The sequence below is a fragment of the Ursus arctos genome, unplaced genomic scaffold, assembly GCF_023065955.2.
Source record: "Ursus arctos isolate Adak ecotype North America unplaced genomic scaffold, UrsArc2.0 scaffold_1, whole genome shotgun sequence".
Lineage (NCBI taxonomy): Eukaryota > Metazoa > Chordata > Mammalia > Carnivora > Ursidae > Ursus > Ursus arctos.
The window spans coordinates 108960814-108984967 of record NW_026622763.1 but is presented as its reverse complement, the minus strand read 5'-3'; the positions used below and the strand labels follow the sequence as shown (position 1 = coordinate 108984967).

General features: G+C 53.1%; 1 protein-coding gene across 2 annotated transcripts; it reads right to left on the bottom strand.

The window, feature by feature from the left end:
* Positions 1 to 1257: 1257 nt before the first annotated feature.
* On the bottom strand, positions 1258 to 22889 carry ING5 (inhibitor of growth family member 5). 2 transcript variants are annotated; one of them, XM_026490797.4, is made up of 8 exons: positions 22784 to 22889; positions 20326 to 20397; positions 17923 to 18089; positions 16524 to 16635; positions 16269 to 16362; positions 6723 to 6858; positions 6329 to 6390; positions 1258 to 4633 (listed from the first exon to the last, which is right to left on the bottom strand). In XM_026490797.4, exons 1-8 carry the CDS (start codon positions 22818 to 22820, stop codon positions 4591 to 4593), a joined length of 723 nt encoding a protein of 240 aa, XP_026346582.1. In that variant the 5' UTR covers positions 22821 to 22889; the 3' UTR covers positions 1258 to 4590. The 2 variants fall into 2 exon arrangements, with proteins under 2 accessions (XP_026346582.1, XP_057162338.1); XM_057306355.1 differs by having other exon boundaries at positions 1258 to 6390; positions 22784 to 22860.
* Positions 22890 to 24154: the final 1265 nt, after the last annotated feature.

The following is a 24154-nucleotide window of genomic DNA, read 5'->3' as shown; positions in this document are numbered from 1 at the left end:
GCTCGTCTCCCGCCCTCGGGCTCCCAGCCGTGGTCCTGAGGCATCACCAGCGCTTGCTGGGCTCGTCCAATTACCCAATGACGGATGCCAACAGCGGAGCTGACGGGATGTTAGGATAACATCTGGTCTACGTGACGGAGGCCAGACTGCGAGGTGCACTGCTGGCTTTACCAAACACGACAAACGGCTTCTAGGGGTCTCGCAAATTGGCAGACAGAACGAGCACTTGCCGCATCAATGACTGCATGCCGTGTGCCAGGAGGGCACGGATTTGCTCTAGTAGCGATGCCGGCTCGGGGACAGCAGCTGCAGCTGGACATGTCCTGTGTCTCCGAGAAACTATATTCCTTACAACCTGCCCTCCTGTCCACGTGGGGTAAGTACGTCACCACTGCATCTTCCCACGAGGGATGATTTTGCCTTTGCACTACTGTCCTGGCAAGGGGAAGGACATTCCAGACACCTCCCCCTGGCCTTCCTGCCATAACGGCCCTTGCTCCACAGGTCCACATGGGAATCTGCCTGTTGTCAGGTCTGTCACAATGGCACATTTCGGCAGAGGGAAGACCAGCACAGAGGGGTCTGTGGACACATTCAGATGTTACCTGTCACAGGAGGCCCTCCTGGACTAGTCAACCAGGGGCATCGTGGACCTCTGGGACTTAGTAACCACTCGGAGCCAGTGAAGATTACCACACCCACCCCAAAACCACACACTGCTGTTCCCTTTTCCTAGGCAGCCACTGCAAAGGCATCCCTGGGGTGCCCAAAAGGAATGCACGCTCGTGGTGGCATTCCAGGCCCTTCCTCCGAACCTCACCCTCCCTCCAGCAAGGACTCTGGGCCTGTGAATCGGTTTTCATCTGGAAAACAGGTGAGAGGCTGGGCCTCTCCATCATGGTGACCAAGTTGGGTTTCAGGACCCTGACCATTAACACTCCTCAAGGAAAAATGTCCTAAGTACTATTTTGTTCCCAAAGGGGTCTTCACACTTGCACAGCTTGGGAAGGGAGAACTTCTGTTCCCGAGAAAGCGCTTTACGCTTTTATAAAGTATTCTACACGGTCATTTCTTGTGGGCTCAGGGACAGTTCCTGACACCACGGCAGCTGAGCTAGGGCTGGCCCGGTCCGTGGCAGCCAAACACCTCTCCTCCCGTTCACTGCACACCCTTGACAGATCTAAGGGGGGTATACGTACCATCTCGGGCCACAGCACTGAGGTTTCATCGTTTCCTAGAATGACTCCTTCTCAAATGTTTGTTCCAAAAAATACTTTATTTATTAAACAATATATCCATAATCTATAACATGATCCAAAAATACAGATATACATCTTTACATTATTTAATAAAAAGATTTACAATATTATCTTTCCTTTACAAAGGGAACATAGATAATTCCTTGAAAATAAAATGTAACATTCGTGTTAAAGCTGCATCATCTTTTTGGATGAAATGTGGTAAAAGTGAACACCACAAAATACATTTGTAGAAAGAAAGAAACTTCATAGAACTCTCTCCTGAATGAGAACATTTTTCTTAGACTTTCTGTTTTAAAACTCCTCTCGGCACAGGTAACGAGGACCAGTCACAGCTCACTACACTGAGGAAAACTTTCCATCTCCAAGGCCCATAAGTGTCTGAATTCCGGCTGCGGCCACACAGGGAAGCTGTTCTTCAGACAGTGTTATTGCTCAAAGCAGTCCCTGCCCGGGGCTGCCAGCTACAGGTCAGGAGGCAGAGCACCGCGTGGCCGCCCGGGACGGGACTGGCACACACCCGGCCGTCGTCCCCACGCATCCCAGCAAACCCATCGTTACTGCGAAGACCGAAGCCCCCAGGATCCCGTGGCCGTGGCCGGTCGCAGCTCACATCGGCCTGCCTGGGGACCCCGGTCACACGGGCCTCAGCTCCGTGTCTGCAGCCCAGCCAGCAGCTCCACTAGCACAGCTACGGACGTGGGGGCTCAGTTTAACAAATGATTTGTGTAAGTGCAGCATGTGTTCTCCTACAGGAAAACGAGAGGCTATTTGTCAAATTGCTGACTGCTGATAGCGCACTGGGAACAAGGAACACGCGGAGTCTCCTCTGACCACGGTGCTCCTTCCCTACAAGTCAACCCCACAGCCATGGAGGGCCCACACCCTCAGCTCAGACGCAGTGCAAGAGGGACCTCTGGGCCCAGCCCAGACACCCCTCAACCCAAGGAACAGGGTTCTGCAGCCACTGCCGGCTCAGATCTGGTGCCCGGCAGGCAGAGGGGGTCTGGTGGGAGTCACCCAGGATGTAGGGAGCCAGGCCTACGGGGCTAGCCCCAGGCCAGCTGACGGGACATTGTTCCCCAAGCAAACAGCCGTTGTTGAGCGCCGCTCTGACTCACGGACAGCATTCACAGTCAGGAAGGGGCAGAGGATCCGTGGTGACCCAAATGGCGTTGGAGGGAACAAATCTTCCTACTCTGCTCATGTCTTGTTTCCTCCCAAGCTCTACGTATGCTGTTTTGGAGATACTTATGTGACTGCCAAAAGTAAACACTGGCGGCAGCAGGCACAGAAACCCACAAAGAGGAGGCCGGCAGCTGGGCTGTGACACGGCGACGAGCAGAGGACAGCATCACACGCGACAGACAAGCTCCGGACGGGGAAGTCGGCCATCCCTCCTGCGCAGCCGGTGAGGCCCCGGAACCCAGGCACCCACACCCCCAGACACCAGTTTCCCCATAATGACGGCGGCCGGGAAGTGTTGTAAGATGCAGTGCAAATATTAAACTAGCTTCCAAAGAATCATCACAAACTCGTGTACTTACCTATCCTCTCCACGAAAACTGGTAAAAGAGTGAAGAAAACAATTTTCCACAATTTATTCCCCACAATCTTTAAACACCTGTGTTAACAAAAAGCTAAGTTACTAAATACAAACAAGCCTCGTTCTCGGCTGCAGCAGACTGAGGGGCACGTGCCGGCCGGCGCTCATCCTGAGGCCCCCACCCCTCCTTTCTGAGCAGCAGGGAGGCATCAGTCCTGGACAGCTCATCAGGCCAGCGGCTGACCCCTACCCTAAACCACGCAGCCCGGGACGGAAAGGGTGGCGCTCTCCGACTGACCCCCCCCCCCCCCCGCAGTCACCTGGAAGCTCAGGAAGGACGGCAGGACAGCACGTGTGGTGCAGGCTGACCAGCTGAGAACCACAGACGCAGGCTCCAGCGGGACCCCCTCTGCCCTGTGACGTCTAGCATTCAGCTCTCCTTTACCGCCCAGGAACGGCCTCGGTGAGGAGTGGCCCGTGCGGCACACAGCCCCCAGGTTTCTCTCCGTGTCCTCTCCTGTCCTTGGTGAAAGATTAGAGAACAGGAGGAACATACGGTGAGCAAGGCCACTGGAGGACGCAGGACCGTTCCAGAAGGCCCACTGATGAAGAAGGCAAGAATCTCTTTTTCAGTTGGGAATTTCACATCTCGACTTGGCCTCCTGGGTGTCTTTGCCTGCCTTGAGGACAGAAACAGGCTTCCCTCTTTCTTCTGGACTCCTCGGACTTCTCTAATTGTATGCTGGAGGGTCTCCGAGTCCACGCATGCTCCCAGAAGTCACACTACGCACCATCACAAATGGATCTCAACATGCCAAATGTATGCAATTTCCCCCAACAATTCCCAAAAACACGGTTCAAGATTGGTTTGGTGAATGCAGATTAAACAGAAAACACACTCTAGTTTCCAAGCTTCATTCCAGAACTGCCGTGGCACAAGAAATTCACAAATCGCATCACATAATCGTCGTCCCTCGGACATAAGCTGCTGACCGGTGTGCGACATAACAGGTTTAAAATCAGCTCTTACTGGACTGGACTCACGTCACAGACACACAGACCCACTATCTTCATGCTAGTACGATAATTTCATCTTCACAGTAAAAACGTCAGGAATTCCCAGAGAAACGGAGCATCAGCTGTCTGTTGCACGTCTCTCGCGGCCGGTCAGGGTAACGACCGCCCGTGTGCTAATGAAGGGCCGTTTACTCCAGAAGGTAAAACCCTCAAGGAGGGAACTGGGAGTCCTGACGAGAAAGGCAGTGCACAGCGAAGCAGAGACTCCTCCTCCGGGGAGAGCCCCGCCCTTCCCAGACAGGCCACGGGCTCCGTGCAGAGCTGGGACCGGCGGACGAGCTCCTGCAAGGCCTCGCCAGCTCCCACGCACGCAGGCGCCTCAACGAGGACCGATGTGCTTCCAGTGGTGCTGAGCACAGCCCCAGGAAAGCACAGACGGACCCCGCAGGCTCACGCCTCGGCTCCAGAGTGAGGGCAGTGCACGGGCTGGACGGTCCCCGCCGCAGCCCCCACGGAAGGCTCAGCTGCTCAGCGCAGGGCCAGTACAAAGTCTCCAGAATAAAGTCACTGTGGCAAGTCCCTGTAAGATCGCTCCTCGTGCAAACAGGGCTCAGGTGGATTTTTGTTTGTTTTACGAAGTATCCAGAATTACAACTGGCCACTGAGTTTTTAAATATCATTTGAAACAAGGTAGTTTTAAATGAAGAGAAAATATTGCAACATGAAAAAGGAATATATTAACTTGCTCTTCTCGTCTGGGCACCAGCCTTACTTCTTCTTCCTCCTTTCCTGAACGCACCGCGGACAGAACCTGAGGAGAAAGACACGGTGATCGGCGCCGTGTGTGCAGAGGCCCACAGCCCGCCTCCCAGGGGCCGCCAGGACGGCGGGACAGGCCGCTGAGACAGCGCCAGGAAGAGCGCACGGAGCACGTGGCTCTCCCATCAGGAAACCCCCGGCGACAGGGAACCCCAGCAAGTCACCCTAGCCAGCACGTGCTCTGACGTCGACAGATACGGATCAATGAGCAGGACCGTTTCTACGCATGAGCACTCCTCACGATCAAGTTAACTGGTCCTCCCTGTGGGACGCCATGGTCGCCAGTGATCAAAGGGAGACGACACCCACGGCCACGCGGGTGCCCAGAGGTGCTGGCGACCAAGCACAGCGGAACATGGCACACGGCACACCCAGCCAGGCGGGCAGGCCGAGAGGGCCCTGGGACCTGCACGGTTAGCCAGTGCTCCCTGCTGACCCCGGGCAAGTGGGGCCAGCGCCTCAGATAGAAGAGGCTGCCCTTGGTCACTCCTGGCCGGGGGAGCTGTTAGTGACACAAGGAGACATTCCAGCTGCTTTCCTAGCTCCCGACGCAGGAGCAGCTGATGTGCACGGGCCACCATTCGCCAGCGTCCAGTCTGTGCCAGCGAGTAAGCACTGAGCACGCCGCTGCCCCGGAGGAAGCAAAGCATGAACACATGTCCGAGCTTCAATCTCACTTAACAGGGAAGAAGCCTCCACACTCTGGGTTTCTGGAAAGACCCCAGAGAAACTCAGAGTTAGACAGCAGGGGTGAGGCCCACCCGGCCTCCCTGACTCTGCTTGTCCTGCCCTGTTCCTAGTACCCGGTGGGTGGACCCCCATCTGCACGGCCCTCCCAGAAGCAAAATGATTCTCCGTCGCCTACTGACTCTTCCAGCAGTTCCACAAACAACTCAAACCCATGTCCAAACTCAAATCAAATGTCCCTCCTTGCATCCCACCCCCGAGCCACACCTGCCCCATGGGTGGGCCAGCAGCCCCCAACCCCGTTCAGGTGCCCATCGGCTGCAGGGCACTGGCAGGGGCGCGTCCCGTGACTGCTCAGACTCCCTGAGGTGACCTGGTGCCAGGACCGCACACGGCTGCCGTCACCCCCTGAAGCCCGGGACACAGACTGTCCATCGGGGGTTTCTCTAAATCTCCTCTGCAGAACAAGATTTCCGAGATTTCATTTTAGGACGTGTGTCCATGTTAAGCACGGGTAGATAAAACCTGGTTTTTATTTACATGAAATCTCAGAACACCACAAAAGCTGCCACTGCCACTGCCACTGAACACAAGGGTCAGGAAGGGAAGGTACCCAAGTGCTCCGAGCAGCTTCCCAAAAACAGAGGTCCCCTCCACAGGTCCCTGGCCTGCACCCAGGTTGGGATTGGTCTTAACGCTCATGCTCTTTGCCTTTTCCCAAAATTTCTCCAGGGAAAAGAGCTCCTCATTTCACACCTGTATATAAGAGCATCTCTACCTCAATCAAAAGAGTCAAAACAGCCGTTCTCTAAAAGAATCAAGCAAACACCACAAACACGTGGCCCAGGTGACGTGGGCAGCAGCTGTCCCTCTACCAGCTCAGCCCCAGGAACCAGGAGCGCTGCACCGGAGTGCCCGAGGCCGCAGCCCGGTTCTGCAGGGGAGCAGTGCACAGGATGCCCTGCAGACAGGGAAGGACAGAGCAGCGCCCCATACTGACCATTTTCCTTTTGGTTTCGTGGTCAGATCCACGCAGGCGAAGTGAAACCACTCAATGGGACACTGCAAGGCAGAGAGGAGGCCATAGTCAGGACTCTGTGTGCTCTGTGGGCCAGACACCAAAGACAGCAGCCCCCACCCCATCACCACGGGTGCAGGGCCCTGCTCTAGACCTGTGCCCAGCGCCCACACCCCCCACCCCGCCACCGTGGGTGCAGGACCCCACCCTAGACGTGTACCCAGTGCCCACCCCCCCACCCCGCCACTGTGGGTGCAGGACCTCGCCCTAGACGTGTGCCCAGTGCCCACGACCCCCGCCCCGCCCTAGACCTGTGCCCAACGCCCACCCCCCCACCACGGGTGCAGGGCCCTGCCCACAGCCTGCCCACACTCACGTCCGGGTTGTCACAGCCTATCATCTCCCCGTAGGACACCTGGTGGCACAGGCAGTAGGTGGGCTCATTGGGGTCCACAGGCATGTCCAGCACGTCGGAGGGGTGCACAGACAGGATGGTGTCAGTGAACTCAGACCTGCAGGGAAACCCAGCAGTTGAGCAGCAGGTGGGTGGGGATGGAGCGCCCCCTTGGTACAAGACAACTCAGGCACAAAAGCACCCCAGAGGGCATGAGCAGAAGCACTCACCACCCAGCACTGGGGCTTGGTCCCACTCTGGAAACATGAACCCATGCCCATCTTGTCCCTCCATCTGGACAGGCCCTACTTCCTGGGCTCCCTGCCCACCCCACCCCACCCCAGGACCACCCTCTCCAGCCTCGTAGGGACCCTCTCTCTTGGGGAAGGCACATACCCCCACTCACCAGCCACCAGTTGATGCCATCTGAGAACCCTGGACCCCAACCCAGACTGATCCAGCCGCCTTCACCCACACACCCAGTACCACACCTCCACCCCACACATGCCCACAGCACCTTCACCCCAAAACCCAGAAACCTCCAGATGCCCTCCCCATTCCTGGAACTGTAAGTCTTGGGAGCCCCCTCCCACCCCCCAGCTGCCCACCCGCCAGCAGGCCATTTCTGACCACATGGCGTCATCACCCACCCACCCCCATGAAGCACATCTATTGCCCCCCACTCCCCACAGCCCTCCTAGGTCACTAACCAGTGGCCCAGCCAGAATCCAGCCTGCCCATGCCTCCCTCCCTGTCGGCTGCCCACAGCTCTGCAGCCAAACAGGTGGGAGAGCTGGAGGGAGCGTCTGCCTGCATTAGAGCGGGGAGGGGCTGGCTGTTCACTCTTTCGTGTGATTCAGCAGCTTTCAAATAGACCTGCCAGCTACAGGGTCACGTAGACCGTATGCTCCACTTAGCAAAGAAAGAAAATCTTCCCTACCTCACCCTCCAGAATCAGGAACACAGACATAATTCGAATACACAGCTGCTGTGGAGACACAGCCAGTTCGCACCAGGAACTCGAGGGGAAGCTAAAAACTGCAGCAGACCGCAACAACCGAAACACACGGAAGTCTGGTCCCAGAAGCAATCCCGCCCCCTCTCTCCCATACAGCCTGTCTAGAAACACTCCGTGCCTCTGCACGCAGACACCCAGGCTCAGCCATGCACCTCCATGCCACACTGCCCCCCCCAGACAGCGCCATCCTCTGTTCCAGCACCCCCCACCCAGAGAGGGCCATCCTGTCCCAGCGCCCCCTCCAGAGTGCTGTCCTGTCCAAGTACCCCCCTGGAGAGCACCGTCCTCTGTCTCAGCACCACCCCCACCCAGAGAGTGCCATCCTGTCCAAGCAGCACCCCCAGAGAGCGCCGTCCTCTGTCCCAGCGCCCCCTCCAGAGAGCGCTGTCCTGTCCAAGCAGCACCCCCTGGAGAGCACCGTCCTCTGTCCCAGCGCCCCCACCCAGAGAGCGCCATCCTGTCCAAGCAGCACCCCCAGAGAGCGCCATCCTCTGTCCCAGCGCCCCCACCCAGAGAGCGCCATCCTGTCCAAGCAGCACCCCCAGAGAGCGCCATCCTCTGTCCCAGCGCCCCCTCCAGAGAGCGCTGTCCTGTCCCAGCGCCCCCCCACCCCCAAGAGCGCTGCCCCTGGGGTGAGTGCTGCCCGCTGGAGTAAGGCCCCAGAGCCCGTCTGAGCCTCTTCCCTCTTATCAGTGAGCAGTCTCTGTCTCTGGGAACCGACAGGACTTTCCTGGTCTTTCTCTGAAATCTGTGTGCGTCACAAAGTGGACCCTGCTTCACGTGCTCTCCAAATGCTTCAGGCAGTCGTCAGACCAGGTGTGCCTCCCTGCGTTCTGCCACACACACGTCTCGGCTCGACCTGACACTGCATCTCAGCCCCCACTGCGCCTGCGTCGTCCCATCAGCGGGCTCCCTCCCTGGGCACTCACCTGGACAATCGGTGCCAACCCGCCCGGGGTCACGCACAGACGCACTCAGGGCGCGCACCTTCCGTGCGCCGACTGTGCTTCGGCGGCTCTGCGTGCTCTGCTGGCAAAGCTTGACTGAACTCACACCGCGAGCTGACACGTGACCTGAGCCCCCGTCCCCCGGGTTCCAGGGCACCACCCAATCAGGGCGGAGGCCTGGGGGTGGCCCTCGGGCACCTCCTCTCCAGTCTCACCTGGCGGGACTCTGGGACAGGAGGGTGAAGGGGAGGGGCCTTTCCTGCTCGCCGGGCAGGCTGGAGACCCCATGTCGGCCGTGTTGGCCCCCTCACTCCGGCCCTGCTGGGCACAAGAGGTGTCCTCTGAGCTCATTTCCCTGGACACTGCGGGAATCCCTCACCAGGCAGTGCCAGGGATCCCCCTCCCATGCCTGACCCTCCTGATGTGGTTCTCAAGCACAAGCCGGAGCCAGACTTCAGGGCAGGCCCAGCACGGCTCACACACCCCTCACCCACCCCTCACCTCAGCGAGGCCCTCTGGCCTGTCCCAACATCTGTACAGTAGGACAGAACAGCACGGCCACTCTGGGCGCCACGGAGAAGGAATTCACGCAAAAGGGCCAAGTCCAGCCCGACCTGCCTGTCAAGGTGCCCTGTAAACCTCCCCACCCGACGTTCCCCTTCGCAGCTGCAGCCAGCCCAGAAGAAAGGCTGGGGAAGCAGCGGCGAAGCGACGTGCTTCCTCAGCGCCATCAGACAGCGGTCAGCAACGCGCACACCATCACGGCTGTCGAGGGAACCGCCACACGCCCGTTCATCTCAAGTGTCTCCACACTTGAGCCTCTTCCCTCTTCCACAGATGGCAGCAAGACATGTGGATCACCGTGAGGTCTGAGCACAGCCAGGTGCACGCCCCACCAGGGAGCCTCCAACCACGTCGGAGAGCTGGGGCCTCATTCCCTGCAAGGGACCCCTGGTGAGGAGGAGGCCGAGGAGAGCGCCCGCTGCATCCAAAAAAGGCCACTGTGCCTTTGGGTTCTGACCAGCAAGGAGCAGGAAGACTCGGAACCCTGTGGCCACAAGTCAAATAAACAAGCCCAGTAAGCTGCCAAGACCACGTTTTAAAGACACTGGCAAGAGTGGAGTGACACGGGCCAGATACGCTCGGGCCGAGGGAGGGGCCGCGGCCAAGCTGGCAGGCCGCCCCGCTCTGCGGCTTAGCCAAGGACCGGCTGGCCTTTGGAGGACACACTGAGCCAGCATGGCCAGACACTGCCGAACCAGACACTCAGGGCAGCAATGACCCCACAGCCTGTTTCCTGAGCCCGGGGCATGCAGACGCTGCGGAGTGGCAGAAAGGCACAGCAAAGAGCCGTGTCGTGTTCTCGGGGAAGGGGCCCGCCTCTTCCTCCTGACCTCCGCCAACCGTAGCAACAGGGGAGGCAGGACACAAGAGAGGAAAACTGAGCATCGCCAGGGCGCTGCCCAGCCACACAGGCAGCCTTTCGGGAAGGAGAAATAAACCGCGGGTTCTCCATCAAGAACTGGGGAGGGCTGGGGAGGGGACTGGGCCCAGGTAAAGAGCCCCCCCCACCCCGGCCTCCACCCAGCTCCGTGTGCCTGGACCAAAAGCAAAATAAAGTCCCGGGGAACAGCACGAATTTCACCCTGCACGCTCCTCTCCCACCTGAAGTCAGATAGACACTAAAATCTACAGGATGTGAAAACGTGGCCGAAACCCCAGGGGAGGCTGGCCAACAGGAGCAGAGGCACCAATGAGCCGAAGCGAAAACCAGCACACAAGTGCTTGAAGTGGCTATCGCAAAGAAAATATGAGTGAGAAGAATGCAAATATGGACACTTTTCAGAAAGGAACTAAAATCTACAAAAGGAGGAATCCAATGGATGTTCTGGAACAGAAAACGACAATGTACGAAACACCCCACATCGGTGGTCTCCTCCCTCTGTAACTGACGCAGCCAGACTGCGCCCAGAGAGGCCACCGTGGCGTGGGCCCATCAACCCTGCCAGACCCACGAGCACCAGCCCCAGCAAGGGCACACAGGAAACCAGGCATCCCCAAAGATCAAACAAACCCACCGAGCAGAAGAGGAGAAGCAGAATCTACATGTTCACTGCAGACGTGCTCTCCAGGCTTCATGTGTTGTCAGCAAAATCAAAACTCTGGGCAACACTAGCAGTCAAACAGTTCAGGTTCCTCCGAAGGAAAATTGTGGAGAAAAGAAAGGGATGGAGAAAAACTCACACGTGAAAGAGACTGACAGGGCTTCTCTACACGAGAAATAAAAAGGCTTCCGCTTCTGAGCAGGAGACAATAACAGGCACCGAACTTGCCCTCCTGCTGTGAGCAGCTAGAAAATGGGACACAACCTGTGAAGCGGCCGTTTCCAGACGCTGACAAGAGGCAGCTGAGGACGGAACCCTAAGATCAACCCTGCAATCATCTCAGCTTCCTACTGGAAGCACTGCCCACGCCTCAGTCCACCAACAGGAACACCCGACGCAACATGCGTGTCTAGAACTGAGGAAAAAAACCAAAGTTCGAGGAGGGTAAGGCTGCTGGAATCTGGTGGCAAGGAGCTGGAAAGGAGGAAGGTAGAGAGAATGTGCTCCAGAGCTCTGCAAAGGGATCCCTTTGAGTTTTTCACCAAAACCTAAGCTGTGCACAGGGTGAGAATCCATGAGTCCAGGCGGAGGGTACAGGGGAGCTGTGAGCTGAACAGCGGCCGCCGCTCGCACAGAGGCTCAGCGACGTGTCAGCTCCACCCAGCCAGCGTGGACGGGCCTCACTAAATCCAGAAGGCATTCAGAAGAGAACCCAGAAGGGTTATGCCTCAGCAGTATGACTTAACCAACCCAAGAATAAAGGCTACCCTAACCTAGGGGCTGGCAAAATATGGCCGGCAGTTAGCTGTTTCTGTAAATAAAGTTTTATTGAAACACACCCACATCACACAGCTACATATTTTTTGTGGATGCTTTTGATATAAAACAGCAGAACTGAGTGGTCACACAACAAAGACAACATGCCCTGCAAGCCTAAAATATTTACTATCTGGCCCTTTAAGAAAAAAGTTTTTTTTTTGTTTTTGTTTTTTTTTTTTACAAAGGTTAAAAACGAGCCCACAAGGGCACCTGGGTGACTCAGTTGGTTAAGTATCTGCCTTCGGCTCAGGTCATGATCTCAGGGTCCTGGGACCGAGTCCTGCATCGGCATCGGGCTCCGTGCTCAGCGCTCAGCAGGGAGTGTGCTCCTCCCTCTCGCTCTGCTCCTTGCCCGGCTTGTGTTCTCTCTCAAATAAAAAAAAAAAAAAAAGGCTGCGAAGGATCAAGTTGATCCACAGGTGATTAAACCACTGAACAAAAATTAGAAAATAAAAATAAAAAAAAAAATTCAACACCCATTAAGTGAAGACAACAAAATCCAGACACTCAACAACATAACATTCACACTGTCTAACATCCCATAAGAAATTACAAGACGTGTGAAGAAGCAGAAAAATGTGACTTGAACCATGAGAAAAAACAGTCAATAGAAACAGACCTGCCAAACTATTCCAACTGTGTATGTTAAATATGTAAAGGTTTTTGTATGGCAGTCATACCTTAAAAAATTGGTTTTTAGAAAAAAAAGATATATACTTGGAAGTAACAAATAGATTCAGAAAAAAAGATCTTTCAAAAAGCTATTATAAATACTTATGTTCGAAGACAAAAAAAATATAAATGTAATAAGAAAAACAAAGTATGAAATATAAATAAATAGAACTTCTTTACAAGAGAATCTCTTAAGTGGAAGATTCACTAAAGGAAACTAAGATTAAATTAGACACCAAGGAAAAAAAGACTTGAAGATAAAGTAACAGAAACATCCAAATAGAAAGAAAAACACTGGCCAAAAAAATAAGCAGAGCCTCAGTGAACTGTGGGAAAATATCAAGAAACATACACGTAATTGGAGTCCCATAAAAAGACAAAAGAAGAGCAGAAAAAAATATTTGAATAATGAATGTCCAAAAATTTTCCAAATTTGATACAAACTATAAACTAGCAGGTCCAAGGAGCTCAACAGCCTCAAGCAGAATACACACGAAAAAATCCACACCAGGACAGACCGTAATTCAGTTACTAAAATTCAAACTGCTGAGTGGAAATCTTAAAAGCAGCAAAAATAAATAAAGCCACTTACATATAAAAAAAATCAAAGATAAGAATTATCACTAATTTCTCATCAGAATCCAAGATTGAAGACAATGGGACATCTTTAGTGCTAGAAAAAAAAGTCAACCTAAAATTCTATATCCATCAAAAATATCCTTCAAAAAAGGAGATAAAATAGACATTTTCAGAGAAAAGAATTTGAGGAAATTCATCACCATCAGCAGCCCTACATGCAAAACACGCTGAAGGGAGTTCCACAGGCAGGAGAAATGGAAATCTGCATCTACGTAAAGAAATAAAAGCAGTGGAAATCGTACGTGCATTGAGTGACAACTAAATTCCTTCTCATGTTTGAAAATCTGTTTAATATAATCAATGGTTTAGACCTAAAACAACACCAACAATATGTTGTGAAGTAAAACTTTTGACAACAGCACAAAAGACAGGAGGGAAAAACACTTGTGTCGGTCCTTACATTAAACACAAAATAGCGTAACATTGTTGGAAGGTCACCGTGGTAAGTTAACGAACAGGGTGTACACACTAGAACAGTCCTTAAAATAGAATACAAAAAAATAAAACCACTAAAAACTACTTGATTAATCTAAAAGAAGACACTAAAAGAAGGGATGGTGCAGACAACTAGCAGCAAGAGGGTAAATTTAAATCCAATTATATCAGTCATTAGGTTAAATCGGAGTACTCTAAATACTGCAGTGAAAAGGCAGAGATTGTCAGACTAGATTAAGAAAAAAGCAAGACTCTACTTTGGTGACTTCAAGAAACCCACTCTAAATACAAACACAAAAATATGTTGAAAGTAAAAGAAAAAGGAAAAAAGATCCACCATGCAAAAATTCATCGTAAGAAAACTGGAGTGACTATCATAATATCAGACCAAGTAGACTTCAAAACAAAGAATATTATAAGAAATTTTAAAAAGGGAGACATTTCATAACAATGAAGGAGTCAGCTATTTTTAGGAAAATCTAAATGTGTATGTACCAACAAATAATAGAGCTTTAAAATATGTGAAGCAAAAAATGACAGAAAGGAGAAACAGACAAATCCAAAGCTAGAGTTGGGAGATTTCAACACTTCCCTTAGTAACTTATCAAATGGATAAACAGAGTATCAGTAAGGGTACAGAAGACCAACAACACTACCAACCAAGCTCTCTGACTGACGTTTACAGACCACTCCACCCAAAACAGAAAAACGGGACATTCTTTCCAAGGGTGTCTGGAACATACGGCAGGACAGGACCGTAAATCATAACGCAAGACTTAATCGACTTCAGAGAATTTCTATTATATGATATTCTCTGATCATAGCAGAATTAATTTAAAAATTGAAATCAGAGGGGCGCCTGGGTGGCACAGCGGTTAAGCGTCTGCCTTCAGCTCAGGGCGTGATCCCGGCGTTATGGGATCAAGCCCCACATCAGGCTCCTCCGCTAGGAGCCTGCTTCTTCCTCTCCCACTCCCCCTGCTTGTGTTCCCTCTCTCGCTGGCTGTCTCTATCTCTGTCAAATAAATAAATAAAAAATCTTAAAAAAAAAATTGAAATCAGAAAGTTACCTGGAAAATACCAAATTATTTGGAAGCTGAGAACATACTTCTACATAAGTTATGAGTCAAAGAAAAACCACAAAGGAAATTTTAAAATATTTTGAACGAAATAAAAATAAAAAGACAACATATCCAAATTTGTGGGATATGCTAAAACAGTAATTAAACAGTAATTAGAAGAAAATTTACAGTTTTAAATAAATACTTACATGAGAAAAGAAGGAAAGTATGAAAATCACTGATCTAAGCTACTTTCACCTTAAAAAGCCAGAAAAAGAAAAGCAACGTAAATCCAAGTAGTGGGAAGGAAAAAACACAAATATGAGCAGAAATAGGGGCACCTGAGTGGCTCAGTAGGTTAAGCATCTGACGCTTGATTTGGGCTCAGGTCATGACCTCGAGGTCGTGAGATCGATCCTCACATCCAGCTCCACACTGGGCGCGGAGCCCAAGAGTCTCTCCCTCCCACTCCTCTGCCCCTCCCTCCCTCTAAAAAATATATGAGCAGAAATCAATGAAATAGAAAACAAACAAGAGAGAAAATACAAAAACCAATGAAACCAAAATCTAATTCTGTAAAGATCAAGACAAGATGAGGGAAGACATAAATTATCAACATCAGGTCTGACACAGGAATCGTCAGTACAGATCCCACAACAGAAAGACAATCATGTAATATTACGAACAATCTGATGAGAATAAATCTGACGACTTGTATGAAACAACCAATTCCTTGACACAGATTACCAAAACTGACTCAAGAAGAAACAGAAAGGCTGAATACTTCCATAACTTTAAAGAAACCGAATACAGCATTAAACTGTAAACTTAAGAACATTTTATTGTATGTAAATTATTCCTTAATAAAGTTAACTTTAAAGGTTAAAAAAAAAAGAGCAAGATTAAACTGTAGTGTCCAGGAATGCGCATGTTGGGGACAAAACTACAGAGAATGGAAATAAACAGCACATAAGTCTGGGTCGTGTTTACTTGGAGCAGAGAGAGGAGGTGATGTTTTCGACAGGGTACGTGAAGGTGCTTCTGGCAGCAGTCAGTGACCGACAAGGACGCGCCCCACAGTAATTCATTAAACACACGTTTGTTCTGCATATGTATACCGCAAAATGGTATTTGGAGTTTTTCTTAAAAGTTCAAACAGCAGGTTTAAGAACCAAAACTTCTCCCTTTTTTTTGGTCAAGAGCAGACTCTCTGAGATCTCCCCCTAACAGTCAAAACCACCTCCACAGACGCCATGGGGCGCTCTACTATTTTCTCTCTACTCTAAAAATCACTTCTGTGAAGCAACACAACAGCTTGGGGGATGGGGGAGCGGGTGGGAGAAAGCTTTAAATGAAATATTCTGAAGTTCAAGGTAAATGACACACATATTTAATAAATGCAGTTGTGCAACTTAATAACAAATATATCCAAAATATGTATTTATACATAAAACAATGCACAGCTATGTATTTAGCTGCTAAAGCGTGGCTTAGCCTGAACTGTCAATAAAGAGGATGTCACTCAAGAGGCAGGACACAGAGGGGCTGAGAGCGTGAGTTGTGCAGTCAGACCGCCCAGTGCAAGCCCAGCTCTCCCGCGCAGGAGCTGTAACGCTAGGGCCGGTCACTCCCCTGGGAACCCGTCGGGCTGCCGAGCACAGCCGGAGCCGGAGCCGGAGCCGGCACGGGGACAGCATGCGGAACCACACCCACCGCGGGCACACGGGAAGCACTTCCTCGCTGTTAGCTGCCACTGCTGTTTCTAGATGCTAAGGAAATACTAATGCTAAGTAATCTTTGGGGAGAAAGAGACAAGGAAAAGAGCCTCTCACCCTCCTTTATGCTTCTTTTTCTTTGGAGTATCTTCCTCTGAGGTCCTCCTGCCACGACCCCGGGAGCCTCTTTTTTCTTTCTGACCTCGACCTTCTGAAAGACAATAAACATCCCAATTACCTTCACAGAACTCACTAAAGCCAGACCAGAGTTACTCAAATACATTTACCATAATGTTCCTCGCATATTTATCACCAAAATTCTTCAAAACTCCATAGATAACAGTAACAAAATCAAGAAAACTTAAGACTTGCTTTTTAACCCTCGTCCTCCAGAGCTTTCAAAGTCACTGCCCTCCATCTTGTCCTTCAGATCCGCTTCGAAGCGTGCCAGGTCTGCATCGAGCCTTCGAATGTGTTTATCCACCTACGGAAAAGGACGCGCACTAGTCTTACTTAAAAATGAAAACGAAACACCTCAGGAATCACAAACACACTGGAAGTCAACCAGGAAGTATTCCTGCCCTCTGAGTTTTTCAATTAAGAAAGCTCCTAAAACAAGGTCCACTATCTCAGGTTATGAAGGGTCTTTGTCGCCATGTTTTGACACCCCGACAGAATACATCCTGCTCAGGAAAACCATGAAGGTAGCCAATAATGAGAGACGGGGCTGTGAAGTGCAATGGAACGGGGACAAGGACCCTAACTTAACCCTCGTTAAAAATCTGAAGAGCGTACAGGTTCTCAGAGAAAAGGGCTCTAACACTGTATGCAGGACAAGATAGAAGAAGGAAGAAAGAGAAGGCAATGGGGGTCAAAGGGTGCGGATAAGACAGTCACCACACCGCCCCTGGCAGAGGCCGCGGTCTCACAACAGTCAACCCACACCACGCGTCACTGTCCAAAAGGAGGGTTTCTCTATCCATCCTTGTCTGGAAACAAACTACAGTCTCAAACTCTGTGATGCATCAGAGAAAATCTGACTGTCTCTCACAACTTTGATCAAACCTAACTTTTAAAAAGCAAGCTGCTTACTGTAAAGATCCAGCGCTCTGGAGGGGTGCCTGGGGGGCTCAGTCGGTCAAGCGCTCAGGTCATGATCTCACAGTCTTAGGCTTAAGCCCCGGGTCAGGCTCAGCAAGGCGTATGCTTGAGGTTCTCCCTCTCCTTCTCCCTCTGCCCCCCCATCCCTGTGCGTGTATATATGCGAGCGCTCTCTCGCGCACTCTCGCTCTCCAAAATAAATAAATCATAAAAAGAAAAAAGATTCAGCACTCTGGGGCATCAAAACCCCAAACAAGCATCACGTCCTCCTTTCAGAGTATTCTTCCTCGAATACACTTAATTCAGCTTTTAAAAAGATAATTGTTTTTTACCAGGGGAGGCAGGGCACGGAGTTAGGTGACAGTGTGTGAGGTCGGCAGAGCCTCCTTCACTATACGACCTGATGTGCGTCACGTGACAACAGCTCTGTGCCACGACGTGAGCCCCACACGAGCCTACCTGAGAGAAAACTGGACACAACAAATTCTAGGACTTTACCTGGGGCTGACAAAAATAAGCAGTAAGAAAATATACAAAAACTGAGAACAAATAAGCATCCAAATACACGAGCACAAAGGGCGTGGAAACCAGACTGCAGGACGGTCCCCGGGGAAGCACACCCTCCAGAAGCCCCTCTCTGTCCAAGCCGGCCCCCGCCCTGCCTCCTCACCATCTCATAGGTCTGCATGGCCAGCTGCACCTTGTCATCGCTATACTCCTTGCACTTGCTGTAGGCGGTCTGGATCTTCTGCAGGCGCTCCACACGCTGCTCCGGGGACAGCGTCTTCACCGTGGAGATATACTCTGCAGCCAGGATGTCAATCTCTGCCTTCTTATCTGACAGAGAAATGGGGGGAAAGCTAGTCCCTGCAACAGAGTCCACGATAACGAGTACAGAACAACGCCAAGTTGCAGGGAGCCTGGGGGGCTCGGTCGGCTGAGCGTCTGCCTTCAGCTCAGGTCACAATCTCAGGGTCCTAGGATCGAGTCCCACGTCGGGCAGAGGGAGAAGCAGACTCCCTGCCCCCCACCCTGCTTGTGCGTGTTCTCTCTCTCCATCAAATAACAAAATCTTGAAAAAAAAACCAAAGCCAAGTTGCAGCAACAAAGCGGCTGACTAAACACGGAGGCTCCGCTGGTGGGAGCCTGGCGGGCACAGCCTTCGGCAGACAGCCTGGCGCCGGGGCCGTGTGGTTGCCACAGCCGGAGCAGCACGCCCAGGACGTTACAGTGTGTAACTGCCCTCCCAGAACATACGCGTTCCAGCCTGACTCCCAACAGTCCCTGTTCGGATAACAAATTATGCGCTCCCCTTAGCTACAACCTGGCATTCTACTCCTAAGTACACACCCCCAGATTTAGGGTACATATGGGAAAACATTCATCAATGCAGAAAACAGGAAACAAGCCAAATGTGCAATCCACAGTAAAACAGACCGATAAGCTGTGGTCCATTCACACAGCAAAACACTACCCAGCACCAAACAGCACAACAACTATCACACACAGCAACGTGGATTAATCCCACAGAAAGTGGCACTGAGCCAGAAAAGCAAGACATAAAGGACAACATACGGTGAGATCCCACTGATACGAAGGACCGACACGTACAACTGTGAACTCTTTGGTTTAGGGAGGTGAGAAAACTTGTTGCAGGTGCAAACGGAAGGTGGGAGCTCCTTGCGGGGAGGGGCCGCATGCTCAGCAGGGTTACACGGGCCCCAGGCGCCAGACTCCCTCTCTCCACCCAGGGAGAGGTTTGCAAGGTGCTATTTGGTAGACAGTGTATAAACACTTCTGCTTATTCCTGAACGTAAATGCGGTACTTCACAAAAACAGAATTCTCTGTCTCTGCTAGTCAGGAGACTGTACTCAGTGAAAAACCACAGCTATTCTGATCTTACAAAATATGTGGCAGGCACAGAGAATGAAAACTCACCCGCGCCCAAGCACATCGCCACCAAACATAAAACCTCAGGGACAAAGACAGCAGCCCAGAAGCTGCTACACAGGAAAGGCAAGAAGATCACAGGTATAAAGGAGGAGGAATCCAAACAGCATCGGATCTCTCTAGGGCAACGGGGATGCTGGGAGACAAAGCAGCAGTGCCTTCCACATGCTGAGGGAAAAGGACTGGCAAGCTGGAATTCTATACCCAGCCAAACTGCTCACCAATTAGGAGACCAGAACAAGGACATTCTCGGACACAGAGCATTTTAAGAAACTACCTTCCCATGTACTGTTTTGCAGGAAACTACTGGAGGATAGGCTCCAGTAAAACAAGGGAGCAGATCAAGAGAAAGGACGTTTACAACACAGGAATCAGGGTCCTGCACCAAAGATGAGCAGAGACCGTGCCTGTGTCGCAGGCCTAGACACAACCAGCCCAGACAAGACCCACAAGACAGGACGCTCCAGGGGCAAGGTCTGAGTGTGGACAGCACACTCGGGACTGGCAGATCGCCTGGCTCGGCAGACACAGTAGAAATGTGGAATGTATATGGAATGTAGAAAACAAAGCAATTATGAACTCTAAAAAAACACAGTTATTCAAAACAGGTCACATAAGCATAGCATGAGATGTGGCCCAGTGGCAAACCACGTCCACAAGAGTCCTGGAAACGCCGTCCCTGGTCGACCGCACGCTCCGATTCTAAGCCACTACGTCAGGGGACAGCAGGGGGAGGGGGAAGCAAACCTGCATATTCCACATGACAGAGTAAAGCCCAAAGCCAAAGTGAAGCAGAGTAAGAAACAGCCACAAAAACACAATGTTTAGAAACAGGGAGCTAAATACCAGACGATCGCCAAGTACCATCGTTTAAACTACAGGTACTCAGTTTGAAACCAGAAAACCTCTTTAAAGGACAGGAAAGGTAATGAGGAATCGGTGATGATTATAAAGATGTTACAGAAAGATGTGCTAGATCCCAAAAAACAAAGTGGAATTTTAAAGTGTGGGCACTGTGTGCATAAGACACCACCACACTGCCCCAGGGCCCTGGGAGACCAGGGCCACCTGTCCTCAGCTGTCAGAGCCCACCACTGGCAGTACTGAGGAGCCTGGACCTACCTTCTGTCCTCTGGTCCAGCTCGCGCATGAGCTGGAAGTTCCTCTGAAGCTCACACGGAAGGTTCTCGATGCCTGAAACACAGAGACGCACACTTCTCAGTAGCAGGACAAAACCGGCCTTCCAGACTTTATACCTAAAGTCTACAAACAATAAGCTCACTTCATTTTCTGTTTCTGTTAGGATTTGGGGAACAGAAAGGTTGAGGTATAGGGGCGCCTGGGTGGCACAGCGGTTAAGCGTCTGCCTTTGGCTCAGGGCGTGATCCCGGCGTTATGGGATCAAGCCCCACGTCAGGCTCCTCTGCTATGAGCCTGCTTCTTCCTCTCCCACTCCCCCTGCTTGTGTTCCCTCTCTCGCTGGCTATCTCTATCTCTGTCAAATAAATAAAATCTTTAAAAAAAAAAAAAGAAAGGTTGAGGTATGTTTTGGGGGGATGGGTATGAAACTCTTCTAAGACTGACAGGCTTCAGAGGGTGTCAGAAGCTGGACGTTATGGGAGGACTTAGCCTCGAGCTGCAAGCAGAGGCAGGGAGGGTGGCCCGTGTGGCTCTTTTACCCCATACCCCCTGCCAGCCCTCCCCTCTCAGTACCCCCCACAGGGAGTAAGACCAAAGCCCTGGGGTCTGTCTGATCTCCCCCCGCCTTACTCTGACACCCAGTGTGCGGGTGGTGCAGGCCAGTGCTGTGTGGTAGATGTCATGCAAGGAGGCCTGACCTCCGCAGCACAGCAGGCATTGGCCACGGGGCTGCTGGCACCTGAAGCGGGGCTACTGTGACTCAGGGGCTGAACTTTCCATCGGCTCAAGTTTCACTAATTTCAAGTTAAACAGACTATGCTGGCCAGCACAGGTCGAGGACCCCAGCCCACACTGCTCCCCCCCCCCTCCCCGGCACTGCTGTGCTCCTACTCCAGGCCAGCTTTCCAGCCTGTGTGCACAACTTACAGCAGCCCAGCTCCTCCAGAGAACGGCACACACTCCCTCCCCAGCCTCCAGGCTCACCACGGCCTCCCCATGGACCTCCCTGTTCTGTCCCATCATGGGCTCTGCAGGACAGTGCCACCCCAGGTCTCTCACAGCCTGCTGGGCTCCTGCATGACCCTTAATCTGCTGCGAACTTCTAAAAGCACCCATTTGCCCCGTTTGAAAGTAAGTTCCAGGACAATGAGGACCGAGGCTGCTTTCCTAGCACACAGCAGGTGCTCAAAAATCAAGCAGGCACCTCTGTCCTGAGCCTGCACACAGGTGCCCCGCGCGTGATGGAGCTCACAGTTCTCAAAGTCCTCATAGGGCTCACTGGGCAGGTACCCGGACTTAGAGGGCAAGCCATAACGCTCCCAGCAGACAGGTCAGCGCAGTAGCGACGACGGCAGGGAAGAGCCTCCCCTCCTCAGTGCTCTCCCACCAGGACCCCCCATGGCTCAGGCTTGGACCGAACCCCACGTCTCCCCCAGGGCAGGGGCTCACCCCCGACCGTCAGCAGCTGCAGGGACCAGCGACCGTGTGTATTCGCACTGCGACACAGCGCTGCTGAGCACTCAGACCGGCACCCCCGCCGCCCCCCCAAGGCCGTCTGCGGCCAGGACCAGATCAGCAGCGTTCAAACTGTGGGCTCTCCGCTGCCCAGTGCATGACCTTGACAAGCGACTTGGCCTCCGCGGCCCGCACTTTCCCATCTGCTCAGGAGTTCCCTCAGGAGGCCCCAACCTGAGCTACGTGTAGACAGAAGGACGGCTGCAGAAGAGTCTCCCAGACGTCTTTCCGTGGGTGACCATCACTGTCCTCAACACCTGAACCAGCGCGGCCAGTCCCCTCCCACCGACGCCACGCGGAAGGACAGGCGCCCGAGGACACTCTCCACGCCAGTATCGTCCCCCCCCAACTCCCAGGTCACCACACGAGCAGGCACAGAACCCCGGCCGGAGCCCCCCACATCCCGGATTCGGAGCCCCCCATGCCCCACCCAGCGTCGAGGAGGTTGGGGCTCGACCACCTGCGCCTAAAGGCGCGGTGGGGGCGGGGCCTGGGCGGGGCCTAGTGAGGGGGCGGGGCCAAGCCAGCGGAGAGGGCCGGGAAGGGCGGAGCGGGGCCGTGAGCGGGGCCTTGCCCAGGAGGGGCCGAGGGCGGGGAGGGCGGGGCGGCCGCTGAGGCCAGGGCCGAGGGCGGGGCCTAGCTGGGGAGGGCGGGGCCGCGGCATGCACCGGCCCCGCCCCTCCGTGACGCACCTGGAATTGGCGCGGCCGTGACGGTGGGACCCCGCGCCGCGCCCCCCGCGCGCACCTCCTTGCGGCCCCGCCCCGCCCCGCGCGCGCCCCCGCCGCCCCCGCCGCCGCCGGACCGCCCCTGTCGCCCCCACGAGCCCTCGGGGTCCGCGCGCGGCGCCTGGTGCCCGCGGGGTGGGTCCATGGGGGGAGACCCTGCGCGGGCGCCCGGCCCGAGGGCCGCGAGGGGCGCTTACTGTCCAGGTAGTGCTCCAAGTACATGGCGGTCGCCATCTTCGTCCGCGGCCGCGCTCTAGGTCTGCGCGGGCGGGCGGTGCCGCGATGGGCGGAGGCGGGGCCGGCGCGCTCACTATTAATGAACCTCGGGCGCTGATTGGTTCGCCGGGTGGGGCGGGGCGCCGTCTAGACATGCCCTCCCGACTTCCGGTCGGCGGGCTGCGCGCGGCGTCGCGCGGGAGCGGGGTCCGGGCCCGGAGGCGGGGTCGGGGGCTCCGCACGTCCTGGGTGTACGCCCCTGGCCGCGAGGCCCCGGGCCCCGGGCCCCGGGCCCCGGGGCCCCGCCCCCCTCCCCGGCCCCTGCCCTGGCGGCGAGCAGGTGCGGGCGGGGTGTGTGGAGCGTGGTCCCGACAGCGCGCGCGGATTACCCAGCGCCCGGCGGGGCGGCCGGCGGCGCACGTGCAGGTGGACCGCGGGGCGCGGGAGAAGGGGCCTCAGGCCGCGGAGGCTCGCGGCCGTCCTCCCACAGGTTAACACACCCTGACCAGTGGAGTAGTGGTTTCGTTATTAAGGATGCGTGTTTAAACGTAGAGTCCGTTTCGTGAATTCGCCCCTGAACCTGTCAGATGCGAACAAATGGAAACACTGTTTTTGCCCATCTTAGGTTCACTGAGAAAATTCAGACTGCACAGGAACTTAGTTTCCCCACCTCCTCAGGATCTCGTTCACCTTTGAATCTGAGTGTTAGCAGTTTGGGTGCATCCTTTCTAGCCTCCTTTCAGTGCTTGGGAAAATGCACACACGCACGGGTACCTAATTGAACTCTACCGACCTTTGTGGCTGTGTTGGGTTTTTTTTTAACTAAGTAGACTTAATTTTTTAGAGTAGTTTTAAGTTTACGGAAAATTTGAGAAGAAAATAGAGCTCCTATATACCCCTAAACACGTGCGCGGGCACACACACACAGCCCCATTACAAGTACTTTGCACTACTGTGGTACATTATAACTGTTGAAATAATTTTGATACATTATTAAAGTCCATAGTTTACATTAGTACAACATCTGTGTTGTACATTCTATAGGTTTTGACAAATGTATAATAACATCTAACAATACACACAATAGTTTCTCTGCCCCCAAAATCCTGTGCTCCATCCACCTTTTCATTCCTCTCCCCACTCCCCACACCCCTGGCAAAGACTGATCTTTTTGCTGCAGTTTTCCCTTTTCCAGAACGTTGTAGAGTTGGGATCACACAGTGTGCAGACTTTTCAGACGGGCTTCTGTCACTTAGTAAAATGCACTTAAGGTTCCTCCATGCTTTTCTGTGGCTTGATGACTCATTTCTTCTTAATGCTGAGTAATATTTCATTGTCTGGAGGTACCACAG

Coding starts and splice junctions, on each gene's coding strand:
- ING5 (XM_057306355.1), bottom strand. CDS start 22,820: ATGGCGACCGCCATGTACTTGGAGCACTACCTGGACA. Junction 16,636..17,922: donor CCATGCAGACCTATGAGATG/GTGAGGAGGCAG, acceptor CCTTTTCCGTAG/GTGGATAAACACATTCGAAG. Junction 6,859..16,268: donor AAAAAGAAGCATAAAGGAGG/GTGAGAGGCTCT, acceptor GTTTCCCTGCAG/GTCTGAGTTCACTGACACCA.